The 25,941-nt window shown below is 34.7% G+C and overlaps 1 protein-coding gene across 1 annotated transcript in view; it reads left to right on the top strand.

The window, feature by feature from the left end:
* Positions 1-25,941, top strand: part of EPHA6 (EPH receptor A6) — a 983,513-nt gene that overhangs the window by 732,927 nt on the left and 224,645 nt on the right. Inside the window, 1 exon segment of the mRNA XM_051984381.1 lies at positions 3,680-3,805. Coding sequence (XP_051840341.1) covers positions 3,680-3,805 — 126 coding nt within the window.

Below are 25,941 nucleotides of genomic sequence, written 5' to 3' on the forward strand. Positions count from 1 at the left end.
ATGTAAAGCAAATCTATAGTACTTGGAATTTTCTAACCAACTCCACCATCTACCTAGAATTTTCCCCCTCTTTTATCCACTAAATTATATCAATGCACTTTCTGACTTATGCTGAGGAATGCATTATATAATCCTTAACAAAGAACTTTTTTCTTCCCTGGAGCTCTTAGAAATGTCCTGGTTTTGCCAAAGAGGCTATGTTAAAATGTGTATAATTAATTATATTATAAGGGTTATGTTATATTTTAAATATATTCATGTCTATAAATACATTAGGATATCTGGATTCAATATTTTTTCTCTGATTCTTAGAAATAGAATGATATTTTCCAGTGCCTCACTTTCTTCATCTGTCAACTGGGAATAATATTTGCACTGCCTTCCCTGTAGCATAGCTATGAAAGATTCACTTTATAAATTTTATGAATGTGGTTTACAGATTATAAAACTATAGAGATTAATAAACCTACATTAAAGTGTTATTAATGTTTAGGATTATATATTGTGAGGGATGTGGAAGACCCTTACCCAAAATGACTACTCAGAGATCATTAAGTAGAAGGCAAAAAAGCTGTTTATTGAAAACCTCCGGAGGATGAGCTGTCCCATTGCAAGATAAGAAAGAAAAAGCTCGCTAAAGGGTTAAAAAGCTCGCTAAAAGGGCTAAAGAAGTAGTAAAGATACATAGCTTTTATACAATTAAATCACAAGTAAGAGAGCATTGAGAAGGGGAGGGGGAGGCATCTACTTGGTTGTTGTTATTTGGGGAAATTGGAATGGAAGGTTTCTGTTTCCCTGAAATCTCCTGATTTCTAGGAAACAGAAAGTCAGGCCTTCAGGCTTAATCAAGCAGACAGTGGTCCAGCTAATAGACTAAATATTGATAAATGTCAAATACTAATAAATGTCATCAGCTCAGGTTAAGTAAATAGGTTTCTAACTGGCCAAGGCTCAAGTAAATATGAGCCTGCACATATTATACATCATAGGGGAAACACCAGAAATAATGAAAATAAAATACAGAAAAAAAGAATTCATACATTCCTGTAAGTTCTTCACCTTATCTCTCTGTTCCCCACAATATTATAAATAGATGATCATATTTTTTCTTGGGAAGAAAAAAAAATTGTCTACCCTATGCTTTTGCTAATTGGGACAGTAAAACTATATGAAAATCTGCAGTGTCTTCCAAAGAGGATAATTTTAGATGAGTCAAATTCTTCTAAGAAAATAATTCTTTTAACTCTTTTTGGGTACAACTTTCTCTGAAAACCCAAAAGCCACCAAAGTTAACTTCCGGGTTCTGAGTAGAAGTGATACCTTTCATTTGAAGTCAATTATGTGCAACATTTGATTGATTTAATTATGCCTGTAGAATGTTTTCATCTCAATTTAACTTTTAGACAATTATGACATTTTATTCATAAATATATTCTATATCAGGTATTTGCATGAGTCTAAATACAATTTTTAAATTATTGGATATTTTGGAAGTCCTTTCAGCTCATCAGAATATCAGTTAGTAATAAGTTTCAATTACAGAGTACAAAGTTTGCAATTTACATTCTAGTTGTATTAATTCCCCATAAAATTCAGCTAGAAAGAAGAGTAGGCTAGAAGATCAGGCCTGGATTCAGGAAGACTCATCTTCCTTAGTTCAAATCTGGCCTCAGAACCTTATTTTGACCCTGGGTAAATTACTTAATCTTGTTTGTCTCAGTTTTTTTTTTTTTTTTTTTTTTTTTTTTTTTTTTTTTGTAAAATAAACTGGAGAAGGAAAAGTCAAACCACTCTAGAATCTTTGCCAAGAAAACTCACAGAATCAATAAGTGAAAATGACTAAACAAAACAATGCAGAATTCAGTCCTATTTTGTAGCAAAAGAACACAAATTCTTTCAGCTGAGATACTATATTAGCTTAAAAATCACTTCATTTCCCTAAGATTTGATTTGCCACTTTTATAAAGATTTTATAAATATTTATTTTATGAATAAAGAAACAGATGAATGAAATATTTACTAAGGGTTAACTGTGTGCAAAGCACTAGGAGAAAGATAGAATGACAAAAATAGTTCTTATTCTCAAGGAATTTATTTTCAAATGGGTGAGCTAACATCTGTGGAAGATTTCAACTGCAAGTTAAATAGAAAGTTTCCTATGATCCTTAGAGCAAAGCAGATATTAATACCTCTAATATCATTTGCACTGATCAAATATGTCACTTTCAGTTGTTGAACCAAAGATTTTAGAGGTAAGAACTTTCTTTTCTCTGTCTTCAGGAGCTATAACTGAAGCATGTATTTCTAAGGCCATGGGGTTGTTGTTGTTGTTTTTCCATTGAAGTCTGAAGGGAGATGGAAGTTAAGGTGTAAATGGTAGCTTCAATTGCCAGGCACATGTCACCTCCTATATCTTCCTCAGAGTGTCTTGATTCTCCAGCTTGGCTGACTTACCTACACTTTGTGGGATGGTTGCTTTCTAGCTAATGGAGATGACTGGCCCCTTCTCAAGAGGAGTTGCTTTTGATGCCTTTGGAGGATGGGGTAGACACAATACAGATATAGCCACTATCGTGGCTCTTATGCCTACCTAAAATAGGAAGGATTGAATTACATGAAACCTATAAAACTTATTCAACTCCCTTTTGGTTTTAAAAATAAATTCTTTAATGACACTTTAAGAATATTTCATTATTACTTAAAGTAACTTTACAAAGTATGAAGCAGAAATGATATATTTTTGGATAATCATTAATCTCTTTGTATATTAACCCTAACAAGAAAATGACAAGCAATAAAAAATATATTCATTATAAGCTTAATCAAGTCACTTAGTCCCCTCCTGGGTATGAGTTTCCTCATCTATAAAATAGGAGAGTTGAACTAAATGACTTCTGACCTACCTTCTAGCTCTTAGATCTATAGTTCTATTATTTTTAATGGGTACAAAAATGCATGTTATTATGAAATTATTGAGTGGGTGCATATACATATGTGTTTTCTTCATTTGCTGCACTAATCCCATAATTTTGCCTTGAGGAAAAATGCTGGAGGGATCCTAGGGATGATTGTGCCCTGCATAAGTGTAATTCATAAGGATAATGCATTTTACAACAGAAAGACCAATTTGCTGACATCAATTATAGCTATTCTGTCCACTCAAGAAGACAGATTTTTTGTCTTTATAGAAAAAGAGCCATATGTTCCACACTTAGATATAGAAGAGAAAACACATAATTTTTCCTTTGGGATTTGCTTTTTCTAGCTATTATTCATTTAGAGATTGATATAGAGAAGACAGATAGATAGACTGATTTGTGTATTTACATTTATAAAAATGTGTGTGTGTGTGTGTGTGTGTGTGTGTGTGTAATAGGTATGGTATTTCTTGCATTCTTAATGGTGGAAAGAAATTTTAGAAACAAAAATAAAAATAAAATAAATACATATGTGTACATGATATATTCATATATATTTATTTATGAACACATATTAAGCTAATTTGACAAAATCATATAAAAATGAGTTTAGCACTTTTGCTTCACCCTTGATAATGATTCATTTGTTGATTAGTATGATTAAATACTCACCTGATACTATGTAATCAAAAAATCCAATTTATTTTGATGCATTTCAAGTTTTTGTTTTTGTGTGTGTGTGTGTTTTTTATTTCTTAAAGGATCCTTCCCATCCATTGGGATGGAGGCATTATGTCCCAGCTTCTTAAGGACAGGCTTCTTAAATAACATTCCAGCTCCACATCCAGTTTCAGGGGGAGGGTCTTTACCCCCCAGGATTCCTACTGGTAAGTATTTCAACCAACATTGTCTCCCATCACAATAAAGATGGGGGCAGCATTAAACAATCATGGTGATTCAGTACAAAAATACATATGTAGTAGAAAAAATGCAAATAAGAATTTTTAATGCAAGAATTACATCTATAATACTTAATACTGTACCTGTGACAGTAGTCCTAAGAGAGGAGACTATATAAGTAGAACATTCAATTAATATAACACTTAAACAAGCAAAGTCCCTACTGAAATTTGAACTTGTCCCATGTCTTGTTTTCACTTGAGTAAAAACTTTGGGTGCAGAATTTAAGTTTAGGAATGGCCAAAAAAATCCATTAAATGTGGTTGGCAGGAAGATTCATTTCCAATCAGGATGATTCTGTGGGGACTTGATTAAACTTCCATTTTACTAAAGAAAAATAACTTAAAGAAAGCCAACAAATGGCAAAGACACTGGACATTTTTTAGTTTAGAAAAATGAATACAGAGAACTTCATAAAAACACAATCTGGCCAAAGTCATATAATAAAAACAAGGAAAAAGACAATCATTTAGAATATTTGTAAATATCATTTTGAAAAATCAATTGCTTTTATCTAATATTGTATTTAATTTAGTTTATGGATTTTTCCCATTAAGTACTCAAAGTTCCAAATAGGTTTTTCCCTGTCATCCAGCTCAATTCCCTACTGCTTTTTCTACCAAGGGTTGAAAAATGTTTGTGATATTAGCCAAAATAAAATATAATTAATGAGGTTAATCTTGGAAGGGAAAGAAGTGTGAAGCAATTGACTAACAAATCTTTTGTCAAACACAATATAAATAATTTTTATGGTTAAACGCTGCTTTTGGAATATTTGTACTAAGAGAATTTTGACAAGCTAAAGAATGTTGCATTATCAATAATGTAAGAGAATAATAATTCTCAGACTGCAATCATAACCAGACAGAAATTTGATAAGTTTAGTTAAAATTCTCACCAATACAGAACTTTTCTTTTCATATGACCTATATTTTAGTTAGCATGTTTAAGTAAGTTTAAATAATCCAGCTCTTAGTAGCTTTAGACATTAAAAATATTAAAAATAACCTTAAAATATTATAAAATATTTATTAAGCTATTAATATATCTTATGGTCACATTTAAGTTTTGAATTTTTTGACTCACACATCTATATTAGCTAGTACTTTCCTCTTAGATTACTCCCTTCACCAAGACAGAGTAGGAATGTGTTTGCAAATGATAATCTTACAGAGTTGTCTAATAGACTGAGAAGTTAAATAAATTCTTGGTCTCATAACTAATCTATCAGAGACAGAACTTGAATCCAAATCTTTTTAGCACTCTATCCACTAAACAGGGCTTTTAAAATTTTTTTTCTACTTGTGACCCCTTTTTGCTGAGAAATATTTTATGTGATCCCAGGTCTATAAGTATATATGTGTGTGTGTGTGTATACATATATACACATACATGTAAATATAAGTCAAACATTTACTGATAATAAATCATCATTTTGCAACCTCCACATTCAGTTACACAACCCTATGTAGGATAACAAACCACAGCATAAGAAGCTATTATGCCACAGAGCCTCTGATATATCTTGTATATTATTTACCAATTTTAGAATTGAAATACACATAGACAATATAATTCTGAAAAATGTGATTGCCTCTAGGAAAATGTTTTTTTCTTCCTTTTGTCATAATTCTAAGAAATCTTAGTGTTGAAGGGCAACATTCTCCCAAGTACCATCTAGTAAAAGTCATTTATGAACAAATCTGCTTTTTACCTTTGCTAGTAAGGATTTAATTTAGAAATATATTGGTAAACTATTATAATTCTAAAACTTTGTGCCCCTACCTACTAGATAGATATTTTTCATAATGAATTTTATTAAAAAGATATTTTTAAAAAGCAGTTTCTTTAGGATGTCTTCTATAAGTTGAAGAATAACATTGTTATATTTAAAAATAAGAACTAAATGTTTTTCTCTATTCAGTTTTCAAGGTTTTCAATTTTTTGTTATAACTTAATGAAGTAGATAAATACTATTTTAGATAGCAAAGAAAATTGCTATAGCTCATTATTATATGAATATAAATATATTTGAAAATCATTGTGACAGAGGGAATAGTGGACAATCTTAGACCTAGGAAGACCTAGTTTCCCATCCTGCCACTGACACGTACTAGGAATCAGTTTGCCAGGCAATTCCAAAAAAAAAGTTTAGTGTAGGAAAGTTCCATGCCAGGAATTCCCTATACCTAGAAAATCACAAATATGACTCAAAATAAAGAATCAGATATGCTTATATCTTCAGATACCCAAGACTATTAAACATTAGATATTGTACCTTTAATATCTGATAAGCAGGTTAATTCTGATTTGCCCTATATCTGAAGCTTCACTGTGGTAAGAAATCAAGGCAGGAAATTTAAGAGAATATACCAAAGTTATATATAAAATTGACAGCATTACAATGCAGAAATTTCTCTTCAAGTCCTCTATTCAAATAACCTTCTCTCCACTAAGATATTGCTTCATACCAGCTATTTTAAAATCTATTTGGCCTTCATTATCTAATGTAATTGGGGAGCTATTGACTTATGTGGAAGTTTGTCAGGCAAAGCTAACCTTATTTCTCTTCACTAACCTTGCCTGTAGGAAGAAAAGGGATATAATAAAATAAAATATAATAAAGTCAATAATAATATATGATTTGGAAAGAGATCAGAAAAGTGGGTATTAAAGTCTGTCTCTTCCAATTTATTGATGCTGAAGTCTGATCTAGGGTCACTCTCCCCTTAAAAAAAAAATGAGTACTAACAATAGGAATTTTTGAGGGATAGTAATAGGAAAAGAAGATTATGCTATCCAACATTTAGTAATATTAAATGCAGATGGGAAATACACATACACACGTGTGTGTGTGTGTGTGTGTGTGCACTCGCGCACACTGCTCCTCAACAGTTATATATAGTTGATATTCCACTGACTGAAATAGAGAATAAATTGGCAAGACCACATCTCCTGTCTTCATGTGATTTTAAATTCAATGAACTAGAAGTACAAACACATGGCATTTTAAAGTTTAATGGTATTTTGGTTTTGTATCATAAATATTTCTTTTAAAATTGTTCACCTCAATTAGTGATAAAAAATCATAAAAGGAAGAAAATATATCTTAATGTTTCATCCACACATATGCACACACACACACACACACACACACACACACATACACACTTGATAAGTAGCATAAAGTCATGTATAAAAACCCAGCCTTGAAAAAAATAAAATACATAAAAAATCAATTAATAAATAAATTTAATTTTTTTAAAAGACCCCATCTGAAGTGAGGAAAACCTGAGTTCATATTCTCCCTATGACTTGTATGGATTATGCAACCCTAGACAAGTTACTTTATCTTGCAGTGCTCCAGGCAACTCTGAAGACATGAATTAAAGAGAAAATACCGTCCTGTATTAAAAGAAGCAGTATTGTCACCTGGAAGATCTCCATACCAATGAAATCAAAGTTTCACTTTCCATCTGAATAAATAGGAATAAATAGACAGAGATATAAGTTTCTAGAAAGGAATCCAAAGGGACCAATTTGTATAGTATTATTATATCTTTTATGCATTTATGAACAAATTTTAAGCATAAGCAAGATACAAGATGTCCTAACATAAGAATGGAAAGGATCTCATATATTACTGAGACTTGATGAGATGGTACTCAAGAATAAAATATTACTATTTGGATGGAACTTATTTTAATAGAAACAAAATAAGCCAAAGAGTGCGGTATAGCATTATATATTAAGCAGGCATAGTTAGTAGAGGAAAATTTGAAACCAGGAGTGGATAACAGGGATGGAGAAGGAGAGATGAAGATTAGCGGAGGGAAAAACAACAGTGATTTTGTCATTGATTGGATTAATAAATGAGTGAGATATTCATTTAAGCACTTACTAATCAAAATGCTGTGATACAAATATTGGGGATACAAATAGGAAATTAATAGTCTCTGTTCTAAAAGCTAACGTTTTAATGGGGACACTACCCTTATTGAAAGGTTTTGGCTACTATTAAAATGAAAAGATTCCCTGGTTCTTAGCATCCAACAGCAAAGATAATAATGTCTTTTCTTTAATGTCATTTCCACTGATATCCCTTGGCACTGAATCATCTAACACTGCTAAGAATTTTTATCATAAAAACTTCCTTGTATGGGTCTTTAGTTAATGTGACGATAACATCTGCTAAATCAATTGCCAAGCTATCTCTCCACAAGCTGTTACTTCCTAGGATACTAGATTCAGTACTAGATAACAAACTAGATGACAAATCAAACTGAGAAATTATATAATAATATGGAAGACTTCAATTATCCAGACTTTTTGAAAGACTTTGTTATCTGCCAAAAAAATTCTTAATTTGCCTTAGGAATAATTATCATTTATTTTTATTTTATTTTTCTCAATTACACATAAAAACAATTTTAACATTCACTTTTTATAATTTTTGAATTCTAAATTCTCTCCCCCTCCTTGAGAAGGCAAACATTTTGATATAGATTATACATGTAAAGTCATGCAGAAATGATTTCATATTAGCCATGCTGCAAAACAGAACATAAATTAAAATAATATAAAAGAAAAAAGAAAAAAAATTTTTAAAATATTTTTTGATCTGCATTCAGATTCCAGCAGTTGCTACTCTGGAGATGGACAGCATTTTTGTAAGTCCTTCAAAATTGTCTTATCTCATTGTATTACTAAAAATAGCTAAGTCATTCACAATTGATCATCATACAATATTGTTAATATTGTTGCTGTGCACCATGATCTCCTGGCTCGTCTCATTTTACTTTGCATTAGTTCATATAAATCTTCCCAGGTTTTTCTGAAACCAACCTACTTCTCATTTCTTATATCACAATAGTATTTCATCACAAAGAAACTAGGTGACATTGTAGATAGAACACCAGTCTTGGAGTCTTCAAATGAAGATACAGATACTTAATAACTATGTGACCCTGGGCAAGTCACTTAATTCTGTTTGCCTCCATTTTCTCATTTATAAAACAAGCTGGAGAAAAAAATGGCAAGCTACTCTAATATCTTTACCAGAAATACCTAAATGGGGGTCACAAAGAATCAGATATGGCTGAAAATGACTAAACAACCACAATTCTATCACAATCTTGTAGCACCACTTGTTCAGTCGTTCCCCAATTGATAGGCATCCTTTGATTTCCAATTCTTTGCCACTGAAAAAAAAGAGCTACTTTAAATATATTTGTTCATATAAGATCTTTTCCTTTTTCTTTTATCTCTTTAGGACAGAGAAATAGTAGTTGTATTGCTGTCCCAATTTTTCCATATCCCTTCCAATGCTTATTTTTTCTGTCATATTAACTAATTTGATTGACGTGAGGTGATATTTCAAGATTTCTTATTTGCATTTCCCTAATCAGCAATGATTAGCATTTAATGTGATTGTAGATAGCTTTGATTTCTTCATCTGAATATGGCATGTTTATATCCTTTGTCCATCTGGGGAATGATTCATATTCTTATAAGCTTTATTCAGTTCTTTATATATTTGAGAAATGAGGCCTTTATCAGAAAATACTGTTTTAAAATTTTCCCCAATTTCCTGCTTTCCTTGTAATCTTTGCTGCATTAATTTTGTTTGTAGAAAAATTTTAGTAATTAGTAATTTTATTATTAATTTAGTTTTTAGTAGGAAAAACTATCAGGGAAAATATTATATTGGGTCTTATTCTAAATAAAAGGGATGAACTACTTACTGGGTGAAAATGGTAAAGAAACTTACTAGAATTTGTGATACAAAGGAAAAAGAAGGCATAATCTGACATGCATCTTAGATCTTAAGAAAACACGGATGGAAGATGGATAGAATCACATGGACTAAAATTCTAGGAAAATCAGTCCAAGAAGAATAAGAAACTGAAGAACAGAGTAATTTTATTTATTTATAATAAACATTTCCACTCAGAAGGAAAAAATGGCAATCATATGAAGTAAATAAAAGTAATTTTAAAAGGCACAGAAAAATCAATAAAAAACAGCTTAGATTTTTATTAAAAAGTACATGGAATATGAAACAAAGACAAGTAAAATGAGATAAACATGAGAACATGATTTTCTAAAAAAGTAGAATCTGAGGAATAATGTCATAATAATCCTGCAAAAGAAACCAAAAAATAATAATAATAGTAGCCCTGATAGTGGTTGCTTATTTGGGAGAAAGAGCTGAAGATGATACTGAGTTGCTGCTTGGATAAAAATGAGAATGATAGCTAAAAACAAATAGAAGGCAAAACTACTCAGTTTTTATTTTGCCTATGTTTTCTTTGTTTTGGCCTTTGCACTGAAAGGAGGAGATTAATCAAAGTTGAAACCAAGAGAGAAATAGAGTAGTAGCCTGTCACCGATGAATTTAATTCTCTTTTTTTTTTTTTTAAATTTTTTTATTTAATAATTACATTATATTTACACTCATTTCTGTTCCGATTTTTTTTCCCCTCCCTCCCTCCACCCCCTCCCCTAGATGGCAAGCAGTCCTTTATATGTTGGATATGTTGCAGTATATCCTAGATACAATATATGTTTGCAGAACCGAACAGTTCTCTTGTTGCGTAGGGAGAATTGGATTCAGAAGGTATAAATAATCCGGGAAGAGAAACAAAAATGCAGATAGTTCACATTCGTTTCCCAGTGTTCTTTCTTTGGGTGTAGCTGCTTTTGTCCGTCATTTATCAATTGAAACTCAGGTCTCTTTGTCAAAGAAATCCACTTCCATCAAAATATGTCCTCATACAATATCGTTGTCGAAGTGTATAATGATCTCCTGGTTCTGCTCATTTCACTTAGCATCAGTTCATGTAGGTCTCTCCAAGCCTCTCTGTATTCATCCTGCTGGTCATTTCTTACAGAACAATAATATTCCATAACATTCATATACCACAATTTACCCAGCCATTCTCCAATTGATGGGCATCCATTCATTTTCCAGTTTCTAGCCACTACAAACAGGGCTGCTACAAACATTTTGGCACATACAGGTCCCTTTCCCTTCTTTAGTATTTCTTTGGGATATAAGCCCAATAGAAACACTGCTGGGTCAAAGGATATGCACATTTTGATAATTTTTTGGGCATAATTCCAGATTGCTCTCCAGAATGGTTGGATTCGTTCACAACTCCACCAACAATGCATTAGTGTCCCAGTTTTCCCGCATCCCCTCCAACATTCATCATTATTTTTTCCTGTCATCTTAGCCAATCTGACAGGTGTGTAGTGGTATCTCAGAGTTGTCTTAATTTGCATTTCTCTGATCAATAATGATTTGGAACACTCTTTCATATGAGTGGTAATAGTTTCAATCTCATCCTCTGAAAATTGTCTGTTCATATCCTTTGACCATTTATCAATTGGAGAATGGCTTGATTTCTTATAAATTTGAGTCAGTTCTCTATATATTTTGGAAATGAGGCCTTTATCAGAACCTTTAACTGTGAAAATGTTTTCCCAGTTTGTTGCTTCCCTTCTAATCTTGTTTGCATTAGTTTTATTTGTACAAAGGCTTTTTAATTTGATGTAATCGAAATTTTCTATTCTGTGATCAGTAATGGTCTCTAGTTCATCTTTGGTCACAAATTTCTTTCTCCTCCACAAGTCTGAGAGATAAACTATTCTATGTTCCTCTAATTTATTTATAGTCTCGTTCTTTATGCCTAGGTCATAGACCCATTTTGATCTTATCTTGGTATATGGTGTTAAGTGTGGGTCCATGCCTAATTTCTGCCATACTAATTTCCAATTATCTCAGCAGTTTTTATCAAATAATGAATTCTTTTCCCAGAAGTTAGGGGCTTTGGGTTTGTCAAACACTAGATTGCTATAGTTGACTATTCTGTCTTGTGAGCCTAGCCTTTTCCACTGATCCACTAATCTATTTCTTAGCCAATACCAAATGGTTTTGGTGACTGCTGCTTTATAATATAATTTTAGATCAGGTACAGCTAGGCCACCTTCATTTGATTTTTTTTTCATTAATTCCCTTGAGATTCTCGACTTTTTATTGTTCCATATGAATTTTGTTGTTATTTTTTCTAGATCAATAAAATATTTTCTTGGAAGTCTGATTGGTATAGCACTAAATAAATAGATTAGTTTAGGGAGTATTGTCATCTTTATTATGTTCGCTCGGCCGATCCAAGAGCACTTAATATTTTTCCAATTATTTAAGTCTGACTTTATTTGTGTGGAGACTTTTTTATAATTTTGCTCATATAATTCCTGACTTTCCTTTGGTAGATAGATTCCCAAATATTTTATGGTATCAACAGTTATTCTGAATGGAATTTCTCTTTGTATCTCTTGCTGTTGGGTTTTGTTGGTGATGTATAAAAATGCTGAGGATTTATGGGGATTTATTTTGTAGCCAGCTACTTTGCTAAAATTATGAATTATTTCCAATAGCTTTTTGGTAGAATCTCTGGGGTTCTCTAGGTATACCATCATATCATCTGCAAAGAGTGATAGTTTGGTTTCCTCATTGCCTACTCTAATTCCTTTTATATCTTTCTCGACTCTTATTGCCGAGGCTAGTGTTTCTAATACGATATTAAATAATAATGGTGATAGTGGGCAACCTTGCTTCACTCCAGATCTTACTGGGAAAGGTTCCAGTTTTTCCCCATTGCATATGATGCTTACTGATGGTTTTAAATATATGCTCCTGACTATTTTAAGGAAAAGTCCATTTATTCCTATGCTCTCAAGTGTTTTTATTAGGAATGGATGTTGGATTTTATCAAATGCTTTTTCTGCATCTATTGAGATGATCATGTGGTTTTTGTTTGTTTGGTTATTGATATAGTCAATTATGCTAATAGTTTTCCTAATATTGAACCAGCCCTGCATTCCTGGTATAAATCCTACTTGGTCATAGTGTATTATCCTGGTGACAATTTTCTGTAATCTTTTTGCTAATATTTTATTTAAGATTTTAGCATCAATATTCATTAGGGAGATTGGTCTATAATTTTCTTTCTCTGTTTTCAGCCTACCTGGTTTAGGTATCAGTACCATATCTGTGTCATAAAAGGAGTTTGGTAGGACTCCTTCAATCCCTATTTTTTCAAATAGTTTATATAACATTGGAGTTAATTGTTCTTTAAATGTTTGGTAGAATTCACATGTAAATCCATCTGGTCCTGGGGATTTTTTCTTAGGGAGTTGATTGATAGTTTGTTCTATTTCTTTTTCTGAGATGGGACTGTTTAGGATATTTACTTCTTCCTCTGTTAGTTTAGGCAAGCTATATTTTTGGAGGTATTCTTCTATTTCATTTAAGTTGTCGAATTTATTGGCATAAAGTTGGGCAAAGTAACTCCTAATTATTGCTCTAATTTCCTCTTCGTTAGTGGTGAGTTCTCCCTTTTCATTTTTAAGACTAACAATTTGATTTTCCTCTTTCCTTTTTTTAATCAGATTTACTAAGGGTTTGTCTATTTTGTTGGTTTTTTCATAGAACCAACTCTTAGTTTTATTAATCAATTCAATAGTTTTTTTACTTTCAATTTTATTGATCTCACCTTTTACTTTTAGAATTTCAAGTTTAGTGTTTGACTGGGGGTTTTTAATTTGTTCCTTTTCTAGCATTTTTAATTGCACACCCAATTCATTGACCTTCTCTTTCTCTATTTTATACAAATAGGCCTCTAGAGATATGAAATTTCCCCTTATTACCGCTTTGGCTGCATCCCATACATTTTGGTATGATGTCTCATTATTATCGTTTTCTTGGGTGAAGTTATTAATTATGTCTATGATTTGCTGTTTTACCCAATCATTCTTTAGTATGAGATTATTTAGTTTCCAATTATTTTTTGGTCTACTTCCCCCTGCTTTTTTGTTGAATGTAATTTTCATTGCATCGTGGTCTGAAAAGGATGCATTTACTATTTCTGCCTTACTACATTTGAGTTTGAGGTTTTTATGTCCTAATATATGGTCAATTTTTGTATAGGTTCCATGAACTGCTGAAAAGAAAGTGTATTCCTTTCTGTCTCCATTACATTTTCTCCAGAGATCTATCATATCTAGCTTTTCTAGTATTCTGTTTACCTCTTTGACTTCTTTCTTATTTATTTTCTGGTTTGATTTATCTAATTCTGAGAGTGCAAGGTTAAGATCTCCCACTATTATAGTTTTACTGTCTATTTCTTCTTGCAGCTCTCTTAGTTTCTCTTTTAAGAATTTAGATGCTACCCCACTTGGTGCATATATGTTTAATATAGATAGTGCTTCATTATCCATGCTACCCTTTAGCAAGATATAGTGTCCTTCCTTATCTCTTTTAATTAGGTCAATTTTTGCTTTAGCTTGATCTGAGATCAGGATGGCTACCCCTGCTTTTTTGACTTCACCTGAAGCATAGTAGATTTTGCTCCAACCTTTTACCTTTAACCTGCATGTATCTCCCCGCTTCAGGTGTGTTTCCTGTAAACAACATATTGTAGGATTCTGGCTTTTAATCCATTCTGCTAACCGCTTCCTCTTTATGGGGGAGTTTACCCCGTTCACGTTTATGGTTAGAATGACCAATTCTGTATTACTTGCCATCTTGTTAACCCCGTTTATGCTTTCCTCCCTTCTTTCCCCTTTCCCCCCCTTCCAAGTATTAAGCTTGTGAGCACCCCTTGCTTCTCACAGCCCTCCCTTTTTAGTGTCCCTCCCCCCGCCTTAGAGTTCCTCCCCCTATCTTACCCCTTTCCCTCCCAGTTCCCGTATTCCCTTCCGCTTAGCTTATTCCTTCCCTTTCCACTTTTCCCTTCTCACTTTTCAATGAGATGGGAGAAGTTTCACCATAGATTGAATATGTCTTAAGATTTTTCACTTACAGCCAATTCTGAAGGCAGTAAGATACCCACTATATTCATCCCCCTCCATTCTTTCTCTCAGATATAATAGGTTTCCTATGCCTCTTCATGAGATGTACTACCCCCACTTTACCCTTTTTCTGGTACAATGTCCTTTCCACATCAATTTCTAGAACAAGGTATACATGTATTCTTTATACATCTATATAGTCAAAATATAGTTCCCAAGATTAATCTTTACCTTTTTAGATTTCTCTTGAGTTCTATATTTGTAGATCAAACTTTTTGTTAAGTTCTGGTTTTTTCATCAGAAATAGATGAAATTCGCTTACTTCGTTGAATGTCCATCTTCTTCCCTGGAAAAAGATGCTCATTCTCGCTGGGTAAGTTATTTTTGGTTGCATACCAAGTTCCTTAGCCTTTCGGAATATCATATTCCAGGCCCTTCGATCTTTTAATGTGGATGCTGCCAGATCCTGGGTGATCCTTATTGTGGCTCCTTGATACTTGAATTGGGTTTTTCTAGCCGCTTGCAATATTTTTTCTTTCACCTGAGGGTTCTGGCATTTGGCCACTATATTCCTTGGTGTTTTGATTTTAGGATCCCTTTCAGTGGGTGATCGATGGATCCTTTCAATGTTTATTTTTTCCTCTGTTCCTATGACTTCTGGGCAGTTCTCTTTGATAATTTCCTGGAAGACAGTGTCCAGGCTCTTTTTTTCATCATGTTTTTCTGGGAGTCCAATGATTCTCAGATTGTCTCTCCTGGATCTGTTTTCCAGGTCTGTTGTCTTCCCCAGAAGGTATTTCACATTTTTCTCCATTGTTTGATTTTTTTGGATTTGCTTGACTGATTCTTCTTGTCTCCTCGAGTCATTCAATTCCACTTGTTCAATTCTGATTTTCAGTGAAGTATTCTCTTCACTCACTTTTTTAAAATCTTTCTCTAATTGTCCAATTGAGTTCTTTTGTTCTGTGGAATTTTTTTCCATTTCGCCAATTTTGTTTTTTAGAGAGCTGTTTTCTGTTTCCAGTTCACTAATCCTATTTTTCAAGGATTTTACTTCTTTATCCACTCTCTCTTTAACTTTCTCCAGGCTCTTTTGCCAAGCCTCCCTCTCCTTTTCCCAAGCCTCCCTCTCCTTTTGCCAAGCCTCACTCTGCTTTCCCCATTTTTCTTCTAGCTCCCTTGTGAGAGCCTTTTTAATCACTTCTATGAGGTTCATCTGTGCTGAGGAACAGATGATTTCCTCCTTTGGGGAATGACCTGGGGACTGCCTGTTTTTAGTCTCCTCAGGATTTAGAGTCTGCTCTCTATCTGTATAGAAGCTGTCAAGGGTTAAAGTCCTCTTCAGCTTCTTGCTCATTCTGTCTATTAATCAGAGACAAACTACCAAAGAAAAACAGAAAAAACTGGAGTCTTTCTTTGGGGGGGGGGGGGGCTGGGTGTGTTATCGAGCTTCCTCTACAGACTGCAGGTGGCAGCAGTGAGGCACTAGCAGGACTGTGCTGCGCCTGCGCTCTGAGATCCCAAAGCGTGCTGAGTCACTGAGGGGGGGGAAGGGGGGGGGGCCAGGTCCTGAGAGACTCCAGCTGTTTGCGGTTGTATTCTTCAGCCCCGGTGTTTTTAGCTTCTCTGCTGGGCTGTTGACTTGCTGCAGGTTCCAAACCTGTAGCGAAGCTCTCCCCGCAGAGACGGCTACGGTCACTCCCCACCCCCTCTCAGCTCTGCTCCCGTGCTCTCACTGCCGCTGCCCTCAGCCTGTGCCCGATCTAAAACCGCCCCAGCCCTCCAGTAAAGACAGACCTTTCTTGGCGGATCTCAAGGATGGCTTCTCTTGGTAACTATTTGTGGGTTTTTTTCAGTCAAGCGTTGATTCAGAGGCTTGTAATGAAGTGGATAGTGAGAGAAAGCGTGGAGCTTATGCAACTGTGAGCCTCCTCTCCGCCATCTTAACCGGAAGTCCCCGATGAATTTAATTCTCTTGGCTCAAAAACAAATTCCTGGTTTTCAAAAGAACTGGTAGATATGATGGATGAATTACCAACAATGATCTTGATTTTCACAAAAGGAAAGAGAAATGAGTCTAAAAACTATGAGCCAATAAATTTAGCTTTAATTTTTTTGGGGGAAATCTAAACCATATTAGTAAAGACATAATTAATGAAAAATGCGAAAAGGAAGGAATTATTTAAAAGGGTGGGCATGACTTCAAGAAAAGGTCATTTATTTTTTGTAATTTGGACAGGTTAATGAACTCCTAAACCAGAAGATTATAAATATTTTTACCTACATTTTATCAAGGCTTTTGATAAAGTATATCATGTTATTTGACATGATACTTTAATTATATGGATTCTAAAGTGGTTGAATGGCCAATGCAAATGAATAGTTATTGATGATTCTCAATGTCAACCTAACAAAATATTTCTAGTGGAGTACACCATACTTTGCCAGATGCTATTTAACATTTTTTCACTGACTTGATAAAGGCATAACTGTCATGCTCATCAAATTGGTAAATGATGCGAAGGTGGGGATATAGCTAACATACATGTTAACAGAATTGGGATTTTGTGACAATTTAAAGCACTTGGATGAATTTATTAAGATGAAATTTGATGATGATTAAAGTCATGTTTTGGTTTTTAAAAATCAGCTTTACAAGAACAGAATGGGAAAAATATGATTAGAAAGTAGTTTGTCCAGAAAAGACCATCAGTCTTAGGTGAGCTCAGATGATAATGAGTTGCATTAAGTTCAGCACCCAGGAATAAGGAAACAATCACACCTCTGGATTTCATACTGATTAAACCATATCTTAAGTACTTTTTTCAATTCTGGGTATGTAATTTTAAGAATTATGTTGAAAAGAATGATATTGATAAGAAGACAACCAAGATAGTATTAGGCTTTTAATTATGACATGAGAACCAGTTGAAGGAAGTGGATATATTTAACCTGAAGAATAGAAGAATGGCAAAGGGAGAGGAAAGGCATTTGGGGTAAGAGGGACATCATAGCTCTCTCCAAGTACTTGAAGAGACATTCTTTGCAGAAGAAATTAGATTTTTTTCTTTTGGGCCTCAAAAGACAGAAATAGGAAAAATGTATAGAAATTGTAGAAAGGCAAATTTCGACTTCATTTCTGCAAGGGGAAAGTCTTAATTATTTTATTTGTTCCAAAGTGAAATGGGTTGCAAAGTAGTCAAACACTAGTGGAAATGTTTGAATAGAGGCTGGATAACGCTTAAACAAGTATGTTATATTGGGAATTCCTTTCAAATATAGGCAGACTATGCTGCTTTTAAGGTCTCTTCCAACTTTAAAATTTTGTGATTCCTCTTGCTTTAGGTCAAATTTGCCCCCAGGGTTTTATTAAGAGGAAAAAAAAATCTCTCTACATTTTCCCCTGACTTACATATCAATAAGGTATGAGAAAATTACTTCATTAAAAATTGATAAAAATGAACTTTTTGCTTTTCTCCTAACCAAAATTAATTCAATCCATTTTTCCTAGGCATAGGTCACTTATATAAGCTATCCCTGAACATTTTCCCTCACAACTTTCTAGTATGAATATAAGAATTTCTGCTACTTCATTTTAATCTCTTCCTTCTCAAAAATAAGTTAATTTCCAAGAGATTAATTTCCTAGTCCTATGAAAAGAGTATTTGATTGGGAAATAGGAGAAATTTAGAGCACATTCAAGTGAAAGCAGCACAGGATAGCAAGGAGATAGCAAACATTCAAATCAATTTACCTGAACAAATGTTTATTAACAAACATTTATGCAAAATAATGGGCTAGAAGATGAGGATACAGAAAGATACAAAAATGAAACAGACTCTTTCTTCAAGTTTATATTTTACTAGAAGAATATAAAATTACACAAGTAAATATGTATAAAATGAGATAATTTCAAATGATAGACATAAAAATTCAAGAGATTAGAGAAGGGTTTGAGGGAAAAAAGCATTATATGGAAGATGTGTTGAAGAAACATAGCGATTCTATGAGCTGGAGATAAAAAAGGGGGGGGGGGGAAATCCAAATGTTTCAGATAAAGGATAATATGAGGAAGGGAGGGAGAGAATGAGAGGAGGGAGGAAGAAAAGAGAGGGAAGAAGGAAGGGAGAATTGAAAGGAAGGGGGAGGGAGGGAGGATTAACAACTATTGTGTGCTAGGCACCAAGCTAAAGTCTATACAAATATGTCATTTGATCTTCCAACAATCCTAAAAGATAAGTGCTTTTTTTAATCCTCATTTTGCAGTAGAGAAAACTGAGGCAGACAGGATAAGTGACTTGCCCAATGTCGCATAGCTAGTAACTATATAAAGCTGCATTTGAACTCAGTTTTTCTTGACACAAAGTCCAGAATTCAGTCCAATTCAATCCACCTAACTGCCACAGTCAGTATCCTAAGTAAGGATTCAGATTCCCCTACCAAGAGAACTAGATACCAGAAGAGAGATACCAAATGTGTGCCCTCTCTTTGATTTTTCAGAGCAGCTGACTTTGTATTTGGCCCTGCTTTCTCATCTATGTAGGGATGTGGTTTGATGTTTCCATCCATAAACCCTCTTCAACTACTCTCAGCTATGTTTCCTTCAAGGTCAATTTCAAAGGCATACTGGCATGCTAATTTTAATGACATAGAATGAATAAATAAATAAAGCAGGTTAATGTCAAAATACCTAATGCAAACTTTTCCAGCCCACAACCTATCTACTTCTCTCCCACAATTGCAAAACCTGAAAAACTCAAATCTCCCAAAGTTCAGATCCTCTCCCAATTTAGAGTGAACAAAGATAGCTTATATAAGTGTGCACTCACAAAATTCTCTAAGGAGGATCACCTTTATTGTAATGAAAAAAAAATCATAAGCATTCTGCTTGTCTCTTGAAGTCCAAAAGGGGTATGTGAGCAATACAACAGCAGGTACTGCTTGGTCATTGATTGGGATGTGGGAACAATGTTGGTTCCTCAGTTTACATTGGTAGAATTGTCTAGTAGTAGAACAGGAAATTGTAGGGTAAAAACAAAAGGAATCTGTATCTTAATGAAGGATTCTCTCCTTGACCACCATTCTTGTAAATTCCAATCTCTAGCCTTCTTCCCAGGTGTTCTGGACCTAAAGATGTCTGTTCTCTGGACAAAAAATCCAGTCTCCCAGCTCCAAAAGTTTGTGGGATATGTAGTTAAAGGATCAAGAACCATCTGGACACAATTATCAGATATAATACCTACAATGAAATATAAATGAAAGAAGTTAGAATATCACATTGAAATTTTGATTGAAATGGAAAATAAAAGGGAAGGAAGAATTGAAACAAGACTCTAAAGGTAGATGGGAGCCACACTAGGGAAGGCTAATGTTAGTCTAAGGACTTTGTATTTTATCCTAGAAATCATAGGGAATCACTGAAAAGTCTTGAGTAAGAGACTGATATGAAAATATCTATGGTTTAAGAATACATATTTGACAACTAAGTAGAAGGTACTTTCCATGAGACAAAAGCCCATATTTTAATATTTATGTTCTATCAGTGTCACTATAAAAGCAATACATCGAACATGACAATCTCCAAATGCTTTAAAATGAATATCATACCAAGATTCAGAAAGGTGCATAAAGGTTGTGAACAAGGTTCAACATATAATATATAGCAAGGAAGAATTTCTAAAAACAGGAGAAAAATATCAAGGAAATATATGATAGGAAAATAAGATGAGTAAGTCACATTGACAAGACGATAGATGACATGGACAATCAAACTACTGCCACATTAATATTTGCTGAGGCTTTTCTGGCCAAGATGGAGGAGAGGAGGCACACAGCTGAGTAAGCTCCATGTTTTCTCTCAGAATTCATTTCATGACAAGTGAAAAAAAAAAAAAAAACACAAATAGCTACCAAGAGAAGACATTCTTGAAATTCACCAGGAAAGGTCTGTTTTTGCTTGAGGGTGGGGGCAGTTTTAGATTGGGCACAGGCTGAGGGCAGGCAGTGGCAGTGAGAGCACTGCAGGTAGCGCACAGCCCAGCAGACCAGAATGAGGTGGGGTGTGATCTCAGCCATCTCTGCAGGAAGAGCTTTGTGACAGGATTGGATACTTTGCCCTGGCAGCAATCCAGCAGACAAGCAGAGAAGCTAAAAACACAGAGGGTGAAGAATACAACCCCAAACAGCTGGAGTCTCCCAGGACCTGGCCAGCCCTCCCCCACAATGTCTCAGCACGCTCTCAGAGTCTCAGAGCACAGGCGCAGCACAGCCATTGCTGTCTTGTTAGGGCCTCACTGCTGCCCATCCCCCCCTTCTCGAAGTCTGTAGAGGAAGCTTGGTAACATCACCCAGCCCAAAAAAGAAAGCAGATAGCTTTTGGGTTTTTTTCTTTTTTTCTTTGCTAGTTTGTCTTTGATTGTTCTCTGACAAAATGAGCAAAAAACTGAAACGGACCTTAACCACTGACAACTTCTATATGGATAGAGAGCAGACTCTAAACCCTAAGGAGAGTAAAAACAAACTGTCTCCAGGTGAATCCCCAAAGGAGGAAATCATGTGTTCCTCAGCACAGATGAATCTCATAGAAGAAATTAAAAAGGCTCTCACAAAAGAGCTAGAAGAAAAATGGGAAAAGGAAAGGGAGGCTTGGCAAGAGAGTCTGGAGAAGTCATCCCACTCATTTAAAGACAGAATGGATAAAGAAACCAAATCCTTGAAAAATAGGATTAGCGAACTGGAAACAGAAAATAGCTCTCTAAAAAATAAAATTGGTGAAATGGAAAAAAATTCCATAGAACAAAACAACTCACTTAAAAACTCAATTGGACAATTAGAAATAGATATTTAAAAAGTGAGTGAGGAAAATACTTTATTAAAAATCAGAATCAAACAAATGGAATTGAATGACTCGAGGAGACAACAAGAATCAGTCAAACAAAACCAAAAAAAATCAAACAATGAAAAAAACGTGAAATACCTTCTTGGGAAAACAACAGACTTGGAAAATAGATCTAGGAGAGACAATCTGAGAATTATTGGACTTCCAGAAAAATATGATGAAAAAAGAGCCTGGACAATATTTTCCAGGAAATTATCAAAGAGAACTGCCCAGAAGTCATAGAAACAGAGGGTAAAATAGACATTGAAAGAATTCATTGATCACCTACTGAAAGGGATCCTAAAATCAAAACACCAAGAAATATAGTGGCCAAATGCCAGAACCCTCAGATGAAGGAAAAAATACTGCAAGCAGTTAGAAAAATCCAATTCAAATATAGAGGAGCCACAATAAGGATTACCCAGGATCTAGCAGCATCCACATTAAAAGATCAATGGGCCTGGAATATGATATTCTGAAAGGCTAAGGAACTCGGTATGCAACCAAAAATAACTTATCCAGCCAGAATGAGAATCTTTTTCCAGGGAAGACGATGGACATTCAACAAAATAAGTGAATTTTACCTATTTTTAATGAAAAAACCAGAACTTAACAAAAAGTTTGATCTACAAATATAGAACTCAAGAGAAACCTAAAAAGGTAAAAATAAATCTTGGGAAGTATATTTCTGCTATAAAGATGTAGAAAGAATACATGTATACCTTGTTCTAGAAACTAGAGGTGGAAAGGACATTGTACCAGAAAAAGGGTAAAGTGGGGGTACTACATCTCACAAAGAGGCAAAGGAAATCTATTATATCTGAGAGAAAGAATGGAGGGAGATGAATATAATGGGTATCTTACTGCCATCAGAATTGGCTTTAAGAGAAAAAATTTAGACATTCAATTCATGGTGAAACTTCTCCCACCTCATTGAAACCAAGTGGAGAAGTGGAAAAGTGAAAGGGGAAGGAATAAGCTAAGTGGAAGGGAATACGGAAACTGTGAGGAAAAGGAGTAAGATAGGGGGAGATAGGGGGAGGAACTCTAAGACGGGAGGAGGGATACTAAAAAGGGAAGGCTGTGAGAAGTAAGTGTTGCTCACAAGCTTAATACTGGGAAGGGGAGTAAGGGGGAAAGAAGGGAGAAAAGCATAAACAGGGGTTAACAAGATGGCAGGTAATATAGAATTGGTCATTTTAACCATAAATGTAAACGGGGTAAACTCCCCCATAAAGAGGAAGCGGTTAGCAGAATGGATTAAAAGCCAGAATCGTACAAAATATTGTTTACAGGAAACACACCTGAAACAGGGAGATACATCCAGAGTAAAGGTAAAAGATTGGAGCAGAATCTACTATGTTTCAGGTGAAGTAAAAAAAGCAGGGGTAGCCATCATGATCTCAGATAAAGCAAAAGCAAAAATTGATCTAATTAAAAGACATAAGGAAGGGCACTATATCTTGCTAAAGGGTAACATAGATAATGAAGCAATATCAATATTAAACATATGCACCAAGTGGTGTAGCATCTAAATTCTTAAAAGAGAAATTAAGAGAGCTGCAAGAAGAAATAGACAGCAAAACTATAATAGTGGGATATCTCAACCTTGCACTCTCAGAATTAGATAAATCAAACCACAAAATAAATAAGAAAACAGTCAAAGACGTAAATAGAATACTAGAAAAGTTAGATATGATAGATCTCTGGAGAAAACTAAATGGAAACAGAAAGGAGTACACTTTCTTTTCAGCAGTTCATGGAACCTATACAAAAATTGACCATATATTAGGACATAAAAACCTCAAAGTCAAATGCAGTAAGGCAGAAATATTAAATGCATCCTTTTCAGACCACAATGCAACGAAAATTACATTCAACAAAAAGCCAGGGGAAAGTAGACCAAAAAATAATTGGAAACTAAATAATCTCATACTAAAGAATGACTGGGTGAAACAGCAAATCATAGACATAATTAATAACTTCACCCAAGAAAACTACAATAATTAGAGGACATACCAAAATGTGTAGGATGCAGCCAAACCTCATATCTCTAGAGGCCTTCTTGCATAAAAGAGAGAAAGAGAAGGTTAACGAATTGGACTTGCAACTAAAAATGCTAGAAAAGGAACAAATTAAAAACCCTCAATCAAACACTAAACTTGAAATTCTAAAAATAAAAGAAGAGATCAATAAAATTGAAAGTAAAAAAAAAAAACTTGAATTAATAAAACTAAGAGTTGGTTCTATGAAAAAACCAACAAAATAGGCAAACCCTTAGTAAATCTGATTAAAAAAATGAAAGAGGAAAATCAAATTGTTAGTCTTAAAAATGAAAAGGGAGAAGTTGCCACTAACGAAGAGGAAATTAAAGCAATAATTAGGAATTAGTTTGCCCAATTTTATGCTAATAAATTCGACAACTTAAATGAAATAGAAGAATACCTTCAAAAATATAGCTTGCCCAGATGAACAGAGGAAGAAGTAAATATCCTGAACAGTCCCATTTTAGAAAAAGAAATAGAACAAGCTATTAACGAACTCCTTAAGAAAAAATCCCCAGGACCAGATAGATTTACATGTGAATTCTACCAAACATTTAAAGAACAATTAACTCCAGTGCTATATAAACTATTTGAAAAAATAGGGATTGAAGGAGTCCTACCAAACTCCTTTTACAACACAGACATGATACTGATACCGAAACCAGATAGGTTGAAAACAGAGAAAGAAAATTATACGGGGGCGGAGCCAAGATGGCAGAGCAGGCACACACAACTCTCTAAGCTCCTCTTATTCCCCTCATAACCAACTATTTAATGCAGCCTCAAAAATAACTCTTCACTGCTTAAACTCATGAAGATTGGAAGCACTACAACTTATCAACTGATCCAGAAGCTCTCCAGGAAAGGTTTGTCCTGAGGGGCCAGGAACAGACTAGCACAGTCAGCGAGAGGCTAGCATCAAGAGCAGACCAGGGGCGGGAGTGATCTCTGTGGCTAGAGAAGTTATAGAGACGACTCTGCTATAGGCTAACTGCTCTGCCTTGATTACAAAGAGTAAACTGGCAGAAAAATTAAAGCCTAAAACAGAGGGTCCTCTAAAAAACGCCAGAACCTAACGAGATCTGGCTGTAACCCCTCAAACCCGGAAGTGACTCAGGCAAACTTTACCGCAGCCCTGGGACCACATCCGGAAGTTTGGGCTTTTGCAGGAGCAGTTACTAATCTGCACGGCAGGGGGGCACAGCCTGAGCAGCCTCTGATCCGCAGAGTGGGGGGCTCGGCCTGGGGCAATAGAACCTCCCCAGCTGACTGTGCTTCACGGTCAGACAATTCCAGTCCCTGCAAATCCATTCACTGTTCAACTGCTAACACTCACAGACCCAGGGCGGGATTTGGCTTGGGAAATGAAACTCTCACTACTCAGTATCTACCCCAGGGCAGTCATTATCTCACACAGCAGGGGTTCTTTGAAGGGCACTATCCCAGCCCAGCCCTGCAGCCTGAGTTACTTTCGGGTGGGGAACTCTTTCCCAGAGCACTCCAGTACCTTCCTGCTTTTTGTAGCCGGTTGGCAGGACAGCTACCTGTCCATATATCTTTCACTGCTCTGCAGAGGAAGCTGGTAACCTCCTGGCTCTGAAGACAGACCCTACAGTCTTTAACAAAATGAGTAAAAAAATAAAAAGAACAATTGATAGTTTCTACGCAGAAAGAGAACAACTTTTCAACCCTGAAGAGACTAATAGCAGACAGTCTCCAGACGATTGTTGGTCTCCAATACAAAAGGCTCTCCTAGAAGAGACTATTAAAAACCTTAAAAGAGAGCTAGAAGAGAAATGGGGAAAGGCACATAACTCACTAAAAGAAAAATTTGATAAAGTGGAAAAAGAAAACAACTACCTGAAATGTAAATTGGAAAAGGTAAAAAAACTCCCAAGAAGTGCAGAGAAACAGAGTTTGCAAATTGGAAAAAGAAAATAACTCATTAAAAAAAAAATTTAGTGAAATGGAAAAAAATTCCATAGAGCAAAACAACTCAATTGGACATATACAAAAAGAAGTAAAAAAAAGCTAATGAAGAAAATAACTCAATAAAAATCAGAACTGAACAAATAGAAATGACTGATTCATTGAAACATCAAGAATCAGTAAAGCAAAACCAAAAAAATGAAACAGTGGGAAAAAAATGTCAAATATTTACTTGGAAAAACAACAGACCTGGAAAATAGATCTAGGAGAGATAACCTGAGGATCATCGGATTACCAGAAAATTATGATGAAATAAAGAGCCTAGATACTATTTTACAGGAAATCATCAAAGAGA

Source organism: Antechinus flavipes, chromosome 3 (genome assembly GCF_016432865.1).
Source record: "Antechinus flavipes isolate AdamAnt ecotype Samford, QLD, Australia chromosome 3, AdamAnt_v2, whole genome shotgun sequence".
In the NCBI taxonomy this organism is placed as follows: Eukaryota; Metazoa; Chordata; class Mammalia; order Dasyuromorphia; family Dasyuridae; genus Antechinus; species Antechinus flavipes.